Below are 20,105 nucleotides of genomic sequence, written 5' to 3' on the forward strand. Positions count from 1 at the left end.
CATTTTCTGTTGAACATGGTCTTAAATTTGTGGTTTTTCTTGTCTTCCGGTGGTTCTTTGTTATGTTGAAAATCTCTGTAGTATTCACTAAACATGCTGCATTTCAGTGATAACTGATTAAACTGCCTTTCTATTGGCCCACTTAGGAGCAGGTGTGGCTTTATAATTATAAAGCTCCAAAACTGGATTAGCACAATTTCTAATGTAATCTTTGGTCGTCATATCACCTAATGTATCGTGAGTATTGCATTAAATATTCATTTTATGTAGGTTTTACGCTTAAACCCAACGCTGCCCATTCCGAAATACCCCATTTAGCCATAGTATCAGCAAATCTATTTCCAGTACTTCCAACATGTACTTGGACCCAAACCAAAAGTATGTCATTTCCCAAAATTCCACTGACCCAATAGTTTTTTGAATATTTTGTACTATCCTTACGACTTGGGTTATGTTCATTCCCCGGGTGCCTTATGGCTGATGGAGCTGCGGAGTAAATTATTAAACTTATGTAGTAAGTCTATGTGACATATTAAATCCAGTGTCCTATATATCTAGTAATCCTATAAATGGTCATCATCTCAATGGCAAAAAGAGATAGATTCCCTTGTAACTTAAAAACTGCAAGATATTGACATACTGGGAATTACCACTTCACAGTCAGCACCCTTTACTAAGACTTAAACCACTGGAAAAAACTGCAAGATATTGACATACCGGGAATTACCGCTATCTCATGAATTGATGCTTTGTCTGGACACCGGTTAAATAAAAACTTAACACCGGTTAAAGTTCAATCATCATTGAATGAAGCAGGGGTACTATGTATGCAACCTATAGATCTCGGAAGGGCATATGAAAAACTGTATCAAATCTTTAAAAAAAATTTTGATTCGCATCACCATAAATAGTGGTGATGGTATTATCAAATATGGTAGCGTCATCTTTTGTTTGCTCACAAAAGCCATTAGCTCTTTAAATTTGTGGTGTAGTGAACCCATTCCCAAAAGCCTAAGACAGATGGTTCGAAACCATCAACCCTGAAAAAAAAAAACGCTTCAGTGACAATCCCTCTCGGAAAAAAAATGCGAAATTTAGTATTATACAAATTGCAGCTAGAAACATCTGCTTTATGCTTCTTAGACACAAGACATGTTGAATTTTGCCGTATGAATTTCTAAAGTTGTGCTTAATGCTTTATTCAAAGATTATGCAACTTTTCCGAGATTAATGACTATGGGCATTAGGTTGAAACTTTAAAAAAAAAAAAAAACTGAAGGGGCTGTTGGAACAAATCAAAAGACACTGTGTACATTAGTTTGCAAAAAGAGTGTATCTAAAACATCAGTAGAATGGCTGAGGGTATTTAGTTCAAACTACAAGGAATGTTAATGGGGATGGCGAACGAAATCAAAAGACGCTTTTTGCATCCAGCATATCAAAATGATCTATCTGTAATACCAAAGGAACAGCAAAGTCGAAAATTTCATGAAATATTGAGAGATGTTGAACCAGATTGAAACACTAGCTGTAGCAAACTTGCGACTATGATTGCGACTTCTTGTGACAGCAAATACTTGCGACTGTAACTACAACTAATTGAAAATGTGACTACGTGTAGCTGTGACTCTAATTACTTGTGCCTACTACGGCTTGTGATTGTGATTACTTTTGACTAGTACTATTCCTACTAATAATACTATATTACTGCTGCGATTACGATTTAGCTTCTAGTCTTTTTTTTACAAAAAAAAAGGTTTTTGTTTTTGGAACTGATTAGACAAATTAACTGCACTGAAAAGAATGGATAGGTGATTTGAAAAAGAAAAACAAAAACAATTAACTGAACACTTTGATGAGGGAAAAAATTGACTATTTAAGTTTTCAATTCCTTTATGTCAAGTCGAGAAACAAGAGGAATAAACAGGAATTGCATCAATTAGTAGTTCATATGAAAAAGCTTGAAGGCTTTGAACAATAGAAGGAAGGAACCTGCTAGGTTATTAGAGCTTGTTTCAGGTGGGCCACAAAGATTGCTATTAAGTTGGTGTCGACATCTATAACATATAAAATTGCAATTCTGGTGCAAAATTGCAATTTGAGTAGCAGTTCATCTTCCATTGAACAAATGATTGTTTTAGCATGAAACGGTTGTTTTTAACAGAAAAAGTTGTTTTCTAAATAAAAAAAAACACCAGAATCAAAAGCCAAACTTCAGTGAAGAGAGAAGTGGGAAGGATTCGTCACAAGACACATCCTCCCTTCTATTAAGAAAAATTATTGAGTTGGTTTCTATCCCCATCCCGCCCCCCCCCCCCCGACGCCTTTCATACTAAAAATTGAGTTTTTTGCTCCATTGATTCAAGAGTGATTACTCTAACAAAAAAGCAATGGGATAAAAAAGAACTGGATTATTTTCATCACAGAAACTCGAGTATGGAAGGATATATTTATTTGATTTAAGTTTCACCCTTCTCATTCGAATATTTTAAAGCCAATCGGTGGATAAAATACTTACAATTAGCAGTTGGCTAGATTTGATTTACTTTTAATACTTTCAGTAAAGCAACAGTTAATTTAAGCTAAAGAGTGGGAGACTGAGGGGTGAGCAGCCCCCCTCCAAATATACAGGATAATTTACGTTCAGTTTAAGCTTTAATATTGCTCTTTAATTTCGTAAGGAGAACCAGTTTTTTCTTCTTTTTTTTATTTGATTCTAACAAAATTGACGCCAAACAACATTAAAACAATACGTAGCCAAGTTGCAGTTAAGGTGAACATGAAAGCCAGCGTTAATGATAGGCCTATACAAAATAGGCATTGGTTAACTTGTAACCAAAGAGGTTCTTTCAATGGAAGAATTACAATAAAAAATGCATGAAGGCAATACTTACAAAATATCTCTTGGATGGTAGTCCATTACAGAGTTCTTGAGATAGAATCTTTTAAAGTAATGAAATGCAGTGCCAACAACTGATGGTGGCATAGCAGGTTTAAATTTCTTGCAGAAGTCCCAGAGTTTTTCTTCATAAAACATCAAAATCTCTTTTTCTTCATCGTAAGTCAAGAAATCAGTTGATCTTCCCTCAAGCTAAAAAGTAACAAAATTAATAGACGTTATATTTTCTCTAGCTAAACTCTATTCTTTTGTCAGATACCCTTCAGAAACACCAGTTCAAGGGAATATTTTAGCCAAAAAGGAAGGAAATACCATTACTTTACAATAGTGTTGTAAAATTACCTTAAAATATAAACTCCGTAAGTAAAATTGGTTAAATTGGTAAAATATGGTAACATATGGTACTCCCTAGGATATATAGGGTAAAATAGGTGTTTCAGAGTTGCTCTGTATGTACAAGACCAGTTGAGCATTTATTTTTAAGCATTGCTTTTAGGTTTTAATGAGATTTTTTGATGATCTGATTTTCCTGGGCTTAAAAATGGTAGTGCCCCTTCATCTAGAGTTTCCTCAATTTAATTAACAATCTAGTTTATCCCTTTTGTAATCTTGTATCTGGGGTAATACCTCAGCACTTGAACAGTGCCTAATTTTGGGACATCCATTTTGTAAAAAAAAAAAATAAAAAAATTTACGATTATTTTAGAGTAAATCATATAAGCAATTTTTTCTTTATATTTAAACCTAATAAATGGTGCCCTAACAGCCTTGCATATTTAAATAGCCACATTCAGCCACACTTCTAATATCCTATACATTTTATTTTTCATTAATTATAAAAGCACCGAATATAAGTAAAAAAGTGGTTTGTAACACTTTGATGAACTAAATACTAGATCAGTCACTTTCAGTCATTAAGACCGTCTTCAACAGGATATGCTGGCAAATATAGCTCCTCTCCTTCAGACTCAACTTCTGATTCAGGTGACTGTACCTATTCCCACCCCCCCCCCCCCCTGCAAAAAAATTCTTGGATATGGCCCTGAAGATTCTATATCAATATCTATTTACAACCTCCCCTCATCTCTCCCATAGAACAAATTCTGTGCTTATTTAAAGATTCTTTCAAAACAACTGCTGAAACACAAGGGTCGTTAAACTAGAATGAGAATTTCTTGCAGACACTGTAGTCAGTAACAACTCATTCAGTAGCAATTGGTTGAAAAGCAGGCTAAATCTTAGAAAATGGCACTGGAACTTTCAATTTCCAATTGATTGAGCCCCCTCCAAAGTTTGTTCGACCACCCCTTCCACATGAAGTGCCTCTAGGAAAAAATAAATGAACAGATATTAATAATTTGAACCCTTATGGGTCTTTTCTATAGACAATACTATACGATTGCCTCTGACTTAAACAGGACAGTAGATTTTAATTTCCCTTCTAATGAAGATCCGTATCTGTCCAAGAGGAAAATGCGGAGATTTCCGTGGGACGAGGGGGGAATTCGCCACGGGGGAGGGGAGTAAACGAAGGTATGAACACGAGATTTCTCTGGGATGTGAAATTTAAAATTAAAATGAGGATATTGGTTCTGATTTGCCTTCCATATTGTTCAAAGTCCATATCGTTTAGTTGTTTTTGATAAGGCAACTTTAATATCTGAAGCAAAAGGCTTCCCCTATTTTTTTAGGAAGGTGATTTAAATTATTATCCATAAATAAAGACCTTGCTTCAAGTAGAGATACTGGAGATATTCATATAAGTAAAATAAAATTAGCATGACAGTACTAGATCCTCAAGTTCCAAACCGGCAATGCTGATCTCCGTTTCGTGGCCCTTCAGCCAGGAAGTGCAATGGGGGGATGGGGCCAGACATCCTGTGCTTTCGCACATTCTTCCTGTTTACCTTCCTAAAATTTCTCCAGGTACACATTTAGAGCTGGGTCGACTTTGGCTGAGCTTACAGAATCACACCATTGACCCCCGTCCCAAACCAAATAACCGGCCACGCCAGGGATCGAAACCCGTGCCCCTCGGACAAAGGATTCCCAAACCAACGTACCAACCACTTAGCCAGTCTTTCTGTTTATATTCCAATCAACCCAATTTATGATAGCTTAAAATTAAATGATTCAAAACACATCTTTTCTTCAGTTCGAATCAAGATCATCTGACCGCATTTTTAATGAAAATCAGGTCAGTAGACAAGCTAAGCCAATCCCTAAGCAGAGAATTCTTGCCGAATCTAATTGGCGAATGATGTTTCATTTATTCTGGCTTGGCTTGTTTGATTCTGTCTTTCTTCTGCTCTATTAAGAGTTAGTTCAAAAGGCTAGTTTTCGTTTTTTCTTTAGTACTTAAGACTCCTGGGCAGAGGTCCCTGACGAAATACCTGCTTCTGTCATTTTCACTTCTTTTCTGTCTACTGGCTGACATTACCCTTGTTTTTCTCGGCTATTTAATTTTTTTTTGTCATATGTTAATCCTGCTTGTAGCCCTATCTGACTTTAACAGCTCACAGAACTAATATAATTTTATTTCAGCTAATATTTCACCATTTTAAAATTATAATTACTTGTACTATAATACACTTTATTGTTCTGATAAAAAGAGACTTAATCAGAAAGACGGCCTTTTAAACAGGTTAATACAGCTATACACAAAACAAAATCATAGCCAAACTTATTACTGCCAGCCTCTTTGCACTTTTTTTCCTGAGAAAATTGTAAGCCCTCGTAAAATATGTCAGCAAAATATGAAAGATAACGGTAAAATGCGTAAATTACGTAAAATACCAATTTTATGGGGTTCCATAAAATTACGGTAAAACATGTAAAATACACAATTTTACCGTGACCAATTTTATCAGTTGGGAGTTAGAAGGCCTTTTAACTTCGAACGACATCATTGCAAAACTTCCTTCAAAGTACAGAGAGAAGCAGAAAAAAAAATTAGATTTATATGACCTAGGTGGCCTGAAGTGTTGCAGCAGCCCTTTGTCGGCTTCGTCAACAAAAATATGTTACAGGAGCAACACTTTTGTCAGAAGGTGAAAAAAAATTACATCAACGTTGAAGCCGGTTGAACGTTAAATGTAGGCTATATATCTAATGTACCCTTGAATATGCTGGAAACAATTATAATCTTTGAAATTGACACGAATATCTAATCCCTTATATTGGTTTGTTTCTTCACTATCAATTACTTGAACATACAAGGCTGTATAGTCTCACCGGTCCTCTTAAATTATTTTATCGATTGGGCCCTTGACCATGCCAAAACGGGGATTAAAGGAATAGTAGTTGGTAGAAATGTCAACTTGACGAATCTTAAATACGCAGACAACGTACTCTTTCTTGCGCCGAGGCCATACTCCGCCCAGCAAATGCTTGACGAAGTCACACATTTCTCAGCGTACCTCGACCTACGAATAAACACGTAGAAAACAAAATTTCTCGATTTGAACATCACTACAGATTACCAACTAACCCTGAATAGTTTCCCACTCGAAAAGGTTGACAGTTTTGTTTTATCTGGGATCCGAGGTGGATTTGACTTGGAAACATATTGCGTCACCCCAACAAAAACCTTATTAAACAGATACTTGTCTGTCAGTTGAATAGCAGCCAATTGAACTTATCTTTTGTACCAGCACCTAATCACCAAAGATAACCACGGTATAAAAAGAGATTTAAGAAAAATAAATATTGACTTTATAGCCAGTTGAAGCTTGTCGTTTCAATCGTTGGCATTATTAAGAATTAAAACTTACAATACCATCTTATACAACCTAACTAGCCTTATGTATTTATGTATATATCCCTAACTTTTCAGAATCGTATTACTGCAACTATTCTTTAATATGCAAATTGAGACGCTATGTCATTGTGGTGCATTTTTATTTATAATCATTAGGTGACCCCTTGGAGACAAATTTCCTTATCCTCAAATAAACTCTTCTTGTAAGAAGACAAAAATCTTCTTTTTAGAATTATGTTTCACAAAGATAGCTCTCCTCCGTCCTTCTCTGCAGCTGACATTACTGATAAGGAATGATATAGCTATTACAAATCTGAGCTTGCTGCTCCTGATCAAAACCTTGAACTCTTTTATGAAACTGAGATAGATAAATTCCTTGCCACCATTCCCGATAGACAGTTTATTGTTAGCACAGCATCAGTCAAAGATGTTGTCAGACAATTAAAGCAATAAGTGAAGGTGGAGAGGTGATGTTAGGTAATGAGAAGATTGATCAAGTGGATAGATTCACTTATCTAGGTAGTATTATTTGTAAATACTGTGGGGGGCAGTGAAGATTTTAAAATTAGAATAACCAAGGCCCAGGGTATTTTTTCACAGTTGAAAAAAGTTTGAAAGAATAGGAAGATAAATAAATGGAGTGTCTGTTCTGTCTTTGTAAAGTAAACTTCGAAAGGTTAGATTTTCGTTTTTTTTTTTTTTTTTTGTTCTTTTTTGTTTTGCACTGAGTCCGACTTGGCGGAGGTCCTTGTCGAAATATTTGCTTATATTTTGTATTCTTCATGGTTCACCACTGGCTGACAAAATCCTCGTTTTTTCACCCTTTTTGATTTTATTTTTCATTTTGTTAGTTTCTCTCCTCTCTGAGTTTCATTTGATAGGAAGATAAGTTTGCAAACCAAGATTAGAATATTGGATGCTACAGTGATAACAGTGGTCAAGTATGTTCTGAAGCAAGGACACTCCAAAAGGCAGAAGAGGATTTGCTAGATATTTTCCAGAGATATTGCCTATGGGTAGTTTTGGGTGCCCATCGGACTTGATCATGTCTCTAACAGTTAGTTGTACAAAAAATGTGGTTCGCTTTCCAGGGCTATAATGAGAGGTTGAGATTGCCAGAATAAGTTTTGTGGAAGAAGGATGACATATTGGCAAAGATCGACCTTGTCCAGCCAACCATGTAGGACCAAACGAAAATCAGGTAGTCCCTAATTGGGGTGGGAGGATGTTGTAAGGAAAGATTTAAGGAAACGGAAATTTCTTGGGAAGGTTTAAATAGGGAGGCTTTAAACGAAATGGGATGAACGGAGGAGCACGCGTAGCTGTGTTTGTCTCTGGCGACTTGGTGCTGTATTGAGTACTTAGTAGTAGTAATTTACTAAACTGATTGTTTGAAAGTTTCGTTTTTTTTCAGTTTCCTCAATATTTACTTCAGTAGTCACCTTGGCATCAGAAATCTCTAGTGATTAGAAAATTTAAAATTGCAGACCTTGATCTTTGCGATTCCTAAATTAATTACCAAGCATAACAAAAAACTTGGTTCTTCACAGAATGATTAGTACCATGTTCTCATTCAGTAATGTTTAGCATTTTTACACATCTTTTTTATGACCATATTTAGTACATTAATATTTAAATTTATTTTAACTTTATGGTTTATTTCTATCATTGTCTGTTGTTCTTATGACCATATTTGGTGCATTAATTTGTTTCCTATTTACGTGATATTTCTTTTCTTTTTCCTTTATTCTGTCTCATCGTGTTAAGTGAATGATAGATGTTTGATAAATGGACAAAAAGCTCACCAGGAGCAGTAAAAGGTACACCAACTAGGAAAAGTTGCAATTCCATTTCCAACAAAGGTTTCCATGGTCTAAGAGCCGAATATTACCTTTAAATCGCTAAATTGCCCCAGACTTTTGACCTGAATTCTTTCTTTCAATGTGTACGTTAAAACTGAAGTTTTTAACCCCTTGAAACCTAATGAATGGTATATCTCATGAAAGAGCTCAAAACTTACCATACAATCTTATCAACCCTAGTTGGTACTATAAAACTATCTGTCTCTTTTTATAATCAAAAATTATGTACAGAGGCTGCTAAAAGATATACACCAGTCATTAGAAGCGCTAAGTTCCTCATCCCTGAAGATGAATGTGATCTGCCTCACAATTTTTTATTAAAACTCCCTCACTTGTCTTTGAATTCTGTTTTGATGGTTCTCTTGATCAAACAAAAGGTAAAGTAATTTTCAGAATTTTCTAACTTGTTAACCAAGAAGGTGACCATACTGTAACAACCTATTCTTATTTGCACTTCCCTCTCAGTAGTGAACACAGAAGCATTTTTCTGTATGCTCAAAAGCATCATAGGGAATAAATAGGTAAATCAACTAACAAAAGATTTCAACCTATCATTGCAGGTATGACCAAGACATAACAGCCCATTGTTACTTATAAGTTCCTCCCTTGTCTTAAAATTTGAACTAGATTTTTTTTTTTTTTTTTTTTTTTTTTTTAGTGTGTAGCACAACACTGACGTTTACAATTCCTCAATGTTTTTCAAAATAGTGTATGACATTAATGATAACACTGATGTCAGTGCTAATCAACAGGGTGGATCCCTATCAGATCTAAACAATTTGTTATGTTTAGAGCCTGGATATAAAAGGAGACTAACTCAGAAAAATAAAACTTTGAACTATATTGATACAAATACCCCATGAAATATGGACTATGTTGTGTTTAAAATGTCAGTTAATTTATGTACCAAATTAGTTTCAATTTTTTGGATAGACGCAGCCTGCTACTTGGCATAAAAATCATCCAAAATATTTACTTGCATATCATTAAGTAGTAGACTGCTTGGCTTCATAAAACCTAGAAACCTGAAAACGGGTTTTCTATACCAAGTATTAAAGTTTAATGAAGTATTACAGCAACTATTACACATAGGTCAAAGTTGCAGAACAGCATAAACAACACTGTCAACTGAATTAGGTTGGACATGGATGACAAAACTGTAGCCCTTTCCTCTTAGAAGTCTAATCAAGCATGGTAACCCAAACCATAACTGCAGCTGTTTACTAGGTTTTGTTGAATATAATCCATCATCTTGAAAGTTATAAAGGCTAATTAAAGCAGATTTTGATACCTTAGCCTCCACCCAAAGTGGTCAGATCAAGAATGGACCACACTAAAGGCATAAATAGGAGCCTAACTCTTACTTAATACCATATGTGGTTAAGAGTCAATGTCCTGTTCTGGTACAGGCAGTTGTGAACAGAATTAGGAGACTACCATCTTTTCCTCTTCTTTAACAGAGTCAATATATATACAATATTGTTGACTAGATTTATTTGAAATTCAAAACCCATTTGGGAATATCCCCTGGAGGTAAGCAAATAGGTATCCCTAACCCATCTAACCAATGGAGGTTATGCTGGCTATGGAGTTTGTAAAAGATTAATTAAAAAAATAACTTTCAGAAAAATAATTTTTTTAAATAAAAGTAAAGGAAATTTTAAACTTAATCTCAGTATATGCAAATATCTTCTAAAATTCAAACTCAAAACGACTATAAATTACTATTAAAGAACAAACGAAACCCAAAACGAACAGAAATTAAATGAACGATCATAGGAAAAAACATACAACAAGTAATAAAATAAATGAATAAATAGATCTGATAGCGCGTAATGCTTAGATTGAATATGAAAATCAAGCTTAAAACGAAAACAAATATTTTGCTATTAAACTATAAATGAAACTTAAAACGAACAGAAATTAAATAACAATCAATGCGAACAAACATACAATATTTATTAATGTAAATGAATAAATAAATCTTAAAACGAGTGAAACTTAAATTGAATATGCAAATCAAGTTTGAATCGAATAAAAATAACTACAAACAAGAATTTGGGTATCGCCTCACTGCAGAAGCCTAAAACCTACTGCGTCATTGGCGCTTTACTGAAAACAATTCTTTCATTAATTAAGATTTTATGGAATAAATATCAGCATATGTATATTAAATTGACAATGCACATTTTTTTTTTCAGTAAACTCATTTGAATTTTTTTTTTCAGTAAAATACAAATTATATTCTGGCTTTTAGAAAGCATAGGGGTTTTGAACCCTACTCACATATATTATGGTCGTTTTGAGTTTGACGCTAATATTTATTTTAATATTTGTTCGTTTTGGGTTTCATTTATTTATTGATACTGATTTGGGGTAGTTGTATGCTTGGTAGATTATATGATAGTCCGGATGCTAGGTGTTGAAAGTGTGAATCATACCACGACGGAATGGGGCTGCTACGAGAATAAGCCTACCATCCACCCCCTAAATTGACCATGCGGTTTCATAAATACCAATGGCACTTGCTTGCAATTGGTGGGACACTCCGAAACTTGACATTTTAATATATTTTGGTGTTTTATGCAAGAAAATGCATGTTCCGCAAAGTTTTAGGTGCAGTTTTCCTCTCAATTAGAAATGCATAGAAGCCATAGAATGTTCTCATAACAAACCAACACGATTATTTAGAAAAAATGGCAGAGTTAAAAAAAAATGGCAAAACTATATGAGTCCTGAACAGTCTTGGAAAGTGTAAACAAAATCAAATTGAATATTAGATATATAATGATATTAATTGTTGGAAGATCCATCAGTTCAAGATTTTTTTTTTTTCACTGTAATTTTATTTTCATTTTCAATGCTGTAAAAACTGAGAAAATAATAAATTTGTAACATACGAGTAATTCGTTTTCAGTAAAGCACCAATGACGCAGAAGGCTTTAGGTTTTTACAGTTAAAGAAGGGGGCGGTATCCAAATTTTGTTTGTAGTGAAACTATATTTGTCTTGACTAATCTTGAAAAGAACTAATGAATTAAACTGAATATTTGATGCATAGTGATATTAATTGCTAAAAGCTCATCAGTTCAAAATTTTACTGTAATTTTAACGTTTATTTTAAATATTAAGTACAAAAGAAAACCTTTGTAATATAATTCGTTTTCAGCAAAGCGCCAATGACGCAGTAGGTTTTAGGCTTCTGCAGTGAGACGATACCCAAACTCTTGTTTGTAGCTATTTTTATTTGATTCAAACTTGATTTGCATATTCAATTTAAGTTTCACTCGTTTGAAGATTTATTTATTCATTTACATTAATAAATATTATATGTTTGTTCGCATTGATTGTTATTTAATTTCTGTTCGTTTTAAGTTTCATTTATACTTTAATAGCAAAATATTTGTTTTCGTTTTGAGCTTGATTTTCATATTCAATGCAAGCATTACTCGCTTTCAGATCTATTTATTCATTTATATTATTACTTGTTGTATGTTTTTTGCTATGATTGTTTATTTAATTTCTGTTCGTTTTGGGTTTCATTTATTCTTTAATAGTAATTTCTGGCCGTTTTGAGTTTGAATTTTCAAAGGTATTTGTATCTACTGAGCTTAATTTTAAAATTGCCTTTACTTTTCTTTGAAAAACTTATTTTTCGGAAAGTATTCTTTTTAATTAATTTTGTTCGTTTTTGATTGCAAAAAGTTTCAAGTTTTTATGGCATGGGGGGGGGCTTACTGTCCGATTATTCTTGACTTTAAAAAAACGGATCTAGAACTTTCAATTTAAATTGAATGAGGCTCTCTTCAAAGTCTATACGATTACCTCTTTGGTAAGAACCTTATATATGAACAATAGACAGCTCGCATAACTTGTAGAGAGCGATTGACAACAATGAATGGATTGAAAAAATAGCTCCAATAAGGGGGTTTAGACCATTTCACTTGCTGACACAAAGGGATCACAACTGTTTGGAATTGACCTTAATAGGAATTTGTGTGCCAAAGCAATTTTACATCTATCTCAGAGTATGTATTTTAACCTTATAATTGGATAATTATAATAGATTTCCTATGTGTTCTTCCCATAAAAAACCCCTCCCCATAAGTTATAAACCCCTCCCCATAAGTTATAAACCCCCATTGATAAGTTATGCCCCCCAGGGCATCACTTACAATGCCTGCCCCGGGCCCTGGAGGGCTGTGTCGACACCAGAGTTTTTGTTATCTGAACTTTGAACTATTTTAAAAAAATTCTATCTCAAAATTTTTATCTGATACATTTAGGGCGTGGATGAGGGGGGGGGATAGTCACCCTCCAATCTCTTTTGAATCTTAAAAAGTGAACAAGAACTTTCAATTTTCAGTCAAATAAGACCTCTCCAAAGTTTATATGAACATCCCTTCCATAAGAAATAATGGGAAGGATTCGGAGAATCCTTAAATTAGAACTCTTGCCCTGAGGGCTGTGGGGGATTTGTCATCCTCAAAGACCTAATTTCCAAAACTTAAAACTACGTTTAATAAAATGGCTGTCTCAAAATTTTGATTGGATGTGTTTGGGGAAAAGGTGGGCGTGAGAGGGGGGTTAGTTGCCCTAAATCACTTTCGACTATTAAAAAGTGCACTAGCCCTTTGAATTCCCAATCCAATGAGCCTTTTTTAAAGTTTCTGCGACAACACTGTCTATAAGAACCTTAAATACCCCCAGAGCATAACTTAAAACTCTTGCCCTTAGAGTTGTGGGGGAGTGTCCTCCTCAAAAACATATTTTATATCTGGAAATCAACTATGCTGAACTAAATGGATATTTAAAATTTTTGATTGGATATGTTTGGGGGATTGATGGGGGGGGTGGGGGTGCTAGTTGCCCTCCAATCACTTTTGACTATTAAAAAGGGTAGTATCCCTTTGAATTTCTAATTGAATGAGCCTTTTTTGAAGTTTCTACAACAACACCTTCAATAAAAACCTTATATACCCCCAGGTCATATCTTAAAACCCTTGCCCTGAAGGTTGTGGGGGAGTGTCCTCCTCAAAAACATATTTTCTAAGTGTAAATCAACTACACTGAACAAAATGGCTATTTCAAAATTTTGATTGGTTGTGTTTGGGGAAATGATCGGCGTGGGGGGGGGGAGGGGCTAGTTACAATCCAATCACTATCGACTATAAAAAAGGGCACTAGCCCTTTAATTTCCAATAGAATGAGCCTGTTTTGAAGTTTCTATGACAACGCTTTCTATAAAAACCTTATATGCCCCCAAGGCATAACTTAAAACCCAAGCCCTGAGGGTTGTGGGGGAGTATCCTCCTCAAAAATATATTTTCTACCTGGAAATCAAGTATGCTGAACAAAATGGCTATCTGAAAATTTTGATTGGATGTGTATGGGGAAATGATGGGCGTGGGGGGGCTAGTTACACTCCAATCACCTTCGACTATTAAAAAGGGCACTAGCTCTTTAATTTCCAATCGAATGAGCCTGTTTTGAAGTTTCTACGACAACACTTTCTATAAAAACCTTATATGCCCCCAGGTCATATCTTAAAACCCTTGCCCTGAAGGTTGTGGGGGAGTTTCCTCCTCAAAAACATATTTTCTATCTGGAAATCAACTATGCTGAACAAAATGGCTATCTCAAAATTTTTATTGGATGTGTTTGGGGAAATGATTGGCGCAAGGGGGGAGGGGGGCTAGTTAGACTCCAATCACTTTCGAGTATTAAAAGGGGCACTAGCCCTTTAATTTCCAATCGAATGAGCCTGTTTTTAAGTTTCTACGACAACGCCGTCTATAAAAACCTTATATGCCCCCTGGGCATAACTTAGAACCCTTGCCCTGAGGGTTGTGGGGGAGTGTCCTCCTCAAAAATATAGTTTCTATCTGGAAATCAACTACGCCAAACAAAATGGCTATCTGAAAATTTTGATTTGATGTGTTTGAGGAAATGATGGGCGTGGGGGGGGGGGGCTAGTTACACTCCAATTACTTTCGACTATTAAAAAGGGCACTAGCTCTTTATTTTCCAATCAAATGAGCCTGTTTTGAAGTTTCTACAACAACGCCTTCTATAAAAACCTTATATGCCCCCAGGGCATTCCTTAAAACCCTTGCCCTGAGGGTTGTGGGGGAGTATCCTCCTCAAAAATATATTTTCTATCTGGAAATCAACTACGCTAAACAAAATGGCTATCTCAAAATTTTGATTGGATGTGTTTGGGGAAATTATGGGCGGGGGGGGGGGGCTATTTTCCCACCAAACATTTTCGACTATTAAAAATGGCACTAGCCCTTTAATTTCCAATCGAATGAGCCTGTTTTGAAGTTTCTACGACAACGCCTTCTATAAAAAACCTTATATGCCCCCAGGGTACAACTTAAAACACTTGCCCTGAGGGTTGTGGGGGAGTGTCCTCCTCAAAAACATATTTTCTATCTGAAACTCAACTAAGCTGAACAAAATGGCTACTCACAAATTTGGATTCGATGTTGTGGGGTAACTGATGATCGGGGGGGGGGGGCTATTTGCCCTCAAATCCTTTTCGACCTTTAAAAAGGGCACTAGAACTCTCGATTTGCAATCGAATGAGCCCCTTTTGAAGTTTCTACGATGACCCCTTCCATATGAAGTGCCTCTGGGAAAAAAATAATAATAAATAATAATAAAACATTGGAGCCGTATGGCCTTTACTATAGGCAACGCTACAGCGTTGCCTCTGAAAAACTAAGTCTCATTGCTTGCCAAATTTTGTTGAGATCTCACAACTCATTTTGATTGAAATCCCTTTTACAAGAATTTCAAGAACTTTCCAATTTATCACCAAATCAGGATTGGCTCTTGACCACAAAAAAAAAGAAGAAAAATACTAGCATAAATATACTAGCTGTCACAACCCAACAAAGGTTATTGATATCTGGCTGCCCATCCTGGTAAATATTCTGATGAAAAGGATAGAGCTATCCACAAAGAATGGAAGAAGTACAGGCCCCAGAAGACCATGCCAAGGACCAGTTGAAATTCAAGTGTTGTGAGGGAATTTATTTAAAAATAAGCTCTCTAGACACCTACCATACACAAAACTAGCAGAAATTACCACAAACAGGAGTAGGTATAACACACCACCTAAACTTTCTAAAGACCAGAGAGTTATCTGTGCTTGACACTATGGCCTTTAGAAAGTTTAGATGGCATTATCTTCAGTCCTATTTGTGTTGATTTCTGTTCATTATATGTTCAACTTGATTATTCACTGTATTTTAAGTTTGTTTTTTAATTTTATTTATTTTTAAAGATTTCTGCCCATTTTAAGTTCGAATTATTGCATGAATTTATTTCTACTCATCTTTGGTTTAATATAGCTCATTAAATTTGAGGTAATTTTTGTATCAGAAATGTAATCAGACCAGCATTAAGAAAAAAAAAATTTGTGCAAAGAATTAATAGCTTGTTACTTCTACATGAAGACCAACCCTTTAAAACAGAGGAAATTTTTCCTTTTAAGGATAGATTTCACAAATTGAGTCATTAATAAGACAAGCTTATTGGATTTCAAAAAAGTATCAACTACTTTAAAAAGGAAGAAATAGATCTGATAAAACATTACAAATTTGTCTTAGTTATTAGTTTACCAGCAAAAAGATGAACAACCAGCTCAATATGGCATTTTATGCTCTTTCTAAATACACTAATTGCAAATTCTATTTTCAGCCCTTAAAGAGAGACTTGTTCTATCTTTTGCAGGTAGTAACAGGTTAAAAAAAACTACCATTCAAACCAAGGTCAAACACCAAGTTGATATTTCATTTATTTATTTGTTTTATGCAATACAGGAGAAAGCCATAGGCTTGTTGCAATAAATCATATCACATATTATGTATGCATGGACTTATAAAGTTATTGAATAACAAAAAAAGTTTTATTTCAGATGAAAGTAAGGAGCAACAATAAAACTTATGACAAGCAGGAAAAATTATGTATATGAGGGGGCATGCCCTTTCCTTAACCATTGCTGTTTATGCTAAAATATTAAAGTTATTCAAGAATACTTCCCATTCAAATTCAATGGCCCTTTTGTTTGAGCAGTCTTTCTTAAAGGATTCTAATAAAAAGGCAAACTTTAGCAGAGTTAGGGGGGGGGGAGGGTAGCAAAAACAGCAAGGGAGTAGGGCTGGTTGCTCTGCAATCGTTTTTTTACTCTTAAAAAGTATACAGTTTATTATTAGTATACAGTTAGGCCTTCTCAGAAGGAAACAATATATAACTTTGAAAAAAAAAAACTTTTAAAAATCCTAAAATACTTACTAGTATTTTTCCTTAAAGTACTTCACTTTACTTTGCCCTCTCTCCTTCTAATGTGCAAATATATAGTCCAAATTATATATTTCCCGTGCATTCTGCCATACATCAGTAGTGGATTTAGGCCTCATAGTCTAGGGGGAGGGCAAGGTATACCATAGGATTGTAAAAATATAAAATAAAAGGAACTGAATGTCACATGTCAGAAAAACTTGGGGGAGCTACGCCCCCCCCCCAGCCCTGGCTTAGAACCACTACTGCTATCCACCACCCCTTTTGTTTCTGCTTAATACCTGAAAGTTGAAGCAATGTTGTCAAAATCAATAAATGGAAAAATACATAGGGAAATATATAGTTTTGGCTATATATTTACACATGGGGGGGGGGGGGGTGTAAAGTAAAAATTATACTTTAAATAATAATTTCTACGGTTGTTTTCAGAATTTTATTTTCCTTCTGAGTGAGCCTAATTTTAGGTAAATTTTTTGCAGTTCATGCTATTGACTTGCAAATAAAGTAAATATACCATTTGATGCCTTTTTGGTAAATATCAAACAAATCATATTATTGACTTACACATAAAGTGAATATACCACTTGATGCCTTTTTTTATGCTGATTACAAATATAGGCTTATAATCATTTCTATCGGAAATGAATTTCAGCCCCCCCCCCTATACATGCCAATTCAGGGTATATATTTCTACATTAGGGGGGGGGGGTAAAGTTTAAACTTACCTCAAATTTACATCAGAAACAAAATTTGCCCCCCCCCGAATGTAGAAATATATACCCGGAATTGGCATATATAGGGGGGGGTGACTGAAATTCATTTCCAATAGAAATGATTATTATATTTGTAATCAGCATAAAAATGCATCAAGTGGTATATGCACTTTATGCGTAAGTCAATAATATGATTTGGTAGATATTTACCGCCTTTTTTTATGCTCTGTCCAAATATAATAATGATTTTTGTTGGAAATGAATTTTACCCCCCACCCTACATATATCAATTTGGGTTGTAGCCTATATTTACACATTAGGGAGGGGGTGGGGGTAAATTTTAGATCCGATATAAGTGAGAGGTAAGTTTAATCTCTACCAACACCCCCACCCCCCTAATGTGCAAATATATACCCTGAATTGGTATTTATAGGGATGGGGGTAAAAATTATTTTCAACAAAAATGATTAGGTTATTATATTTGGAAAGAGCATAAAAAAGATATCAACTGTGAAAAATTTACCTAATTTTACACTAATACTAAACATGTTGCATATTATGAAGAAATAAAGTTGTTGTTTTTTTATTTTGTGAAAACCTACATCCTAAGACTATATATGTGACCATATGGGGGAAGGGATGGTCAATATATACCAAATCATATTATTGAGTTAGGACTAAAGTGAATACACCATTTGATGTCTTTTTTTATGCTGATTACGAATATAATAAGCATTTTCATCGGAAATGAATTTCAGCCCCCCCCCCCTATATAGTCCCCTTACGTGGTAGGGTAGGTATCGCCTATCTAGGGAGGGGGGGGGGCTTTAAATAAATTACAATTGAAATTCTTATTATATTCATAACCAGCATAAAAAAAGGCATCGAATGGTGCATTCACTTTATTTGAAACTCAATAGGCCTAATAAGATTTGGTATATATTGACCGAAGGGACATTTGAGGTCAATATATACCAAATCATATTATTGAGTTAGGCCTAGGACTAAAGTGAATTCACCATTTGATGCCTTTTTTTTATGCTGATTACGAATATAATAAGCATTTCTATCGGAAATTAATTTCAGCCCCCCCTATATATGCCAATTCAGGGTTAGGTTAGGTATAGCCTATATAGGGGGGGGGGGGCTGAAATGCATTTCTGATAGAAATGCTTATTATATTCGTAATCAGCGTAAAAAAGGCATTGAATGATGTATTCACTTTATTTGAAACTCAATAATATGATTTGGTATAGATAGATAGATATTTATTGCAACAAAAGCCTTTTTGGGCCATGGCAAAATAACAAAAACAAAAATAAATACAAAAAAAAACACAATAAATTACTCACAGTTCATCAAAAAGGTTTCTCTATGTGCCATACCCACTCTTGCAAATTTACCCAACCTTCTAAAATCATTAAAATTTCTACTTTTTAAAAATTTTTCAAGCCAATCAATGCCATCTCCCATCTGGCGACACTTTCCAAGAGCTGTAACCATTTTTCTGTCAGGAACTGAGATCAGATACTTATTACTACCTTAAATTTTTAAACTCATTTTCATCGGAGGATTCCATAGGCTAGTTTTGAAATTTTATGTAGGTTAAAGATATTTTTTTTTGCCTTAAATTTGGATGTAAAGAGAAAAGATATCATTTAAAAATAAATATTGGAAGAGAAAATTATAAAAAAATCATTTTGTTATATTAAAAATTTTAAAAAGTTTTTAAAAAGTTTTAAAAAGTTTTAAAAATTTTTTTTAAAAAGTTTCTGAGTTCCAAAATTTGTTGAAAACACTTCCCTCCTCAAATTTCTTAACTCCTGGCATGTACCCATAAAATGGATGATATCTTCCTCCTCTCCACACATAGGACACTGGTAAGGACCATTTTTAATCCTGAAATTCCCAATATATTTCCTCCTTTCTCTAATACCCAAAAAATTACCACAAACCGAAATTACCCATCTTAAATCCTCACTACTCATCCCCGCTTTAAAGTAAACTTCCTCCCCCCAAACCTCCTTTGCCAGCCCATTATATATTGACCACATTTGATAGTGAGAGCCCAGGGCAAAATCGATACTCATCAGAAGGAAACACTTTAAAATTCTAAGAACAACTTATAAAAATTCTAAGAAATTTACCAAGGCTACATCATTCCTTAAAACACTTCACTCTTCTTTACCCCACCCACCTGACATACCTGATTTAAAGAATTTTGTCTTGAAATGAAATTTTTGTTTGAAACTTTTCTCTGATTCTTAATAGATTCCTCATTAGCAAACATCCAGTTTTTAAGCTGAGAACTAGAGTGGAACATGTTTCAAAAATTCAAATTTTAATTTTTCCACACCCTCTATGAAAGTATTATACTTAATTGTCAATTAGGGTGCGCTCTGCGTCAGAATCATAATTTATTACGATTAGTATTTTTTTACTGATATCTGTACCACGTCGCCGAATCTAAAAAAAATTATGCCCCGTGAATCAACATGAAACAAAATTGCGACTAAAACTTGCCTAAACTAAAAGGATCTGGATTCATTATGGTAAATACCA

At 34.6% G+C, this 20,105-nt stretch overlaps 1 protein-coding gene across 1 annotated transcript in view; it reads right to left on the reverse strand.

Moving 5' to 3' along the window:
- The window catches only part of CycH (cyclin H), a 49,502-nt gene extending 29,634 nt beyond the window's left edge, over positions 1-19,868 (reverse strand). Inside the window, exons 1-2 of the mRNA XM_089091625.1 lie at positions 19,750-19,868; positions 2,895-3,091 (exon numbers count right to left, since the gene is read on the reverse strand). Coding sequence (XP_088947751.1) covers positions 2,895-3,091; positions 19,750-19,866 — 314 coding nt within the window. The 5' untranslated portion in view covers positions 19,867-19,868. The remainder of the gene's footprint in view (positions 1-2,894; positions 3,092-19,749) is intronic.
- Positions 19,869-20,105: the final 237 nt, after the last annotated feature.

Source organism: Artemia sp. Qi Xiang Cuo, chromosome 7, assembly GCF_049724085.1.
Source record: "Artemia sp. Qi Xiang Cuo chromosome 7, ASM4972408v1, whole genome shotgun sequence".
NCBI classification, from domain to species: Eukaryota; Metazoa; Arthropoda; class Branchiopoda; order Anostraca; family Artemiidae; genus Artemia; species Artemia sp. Qi Xiang Cuo.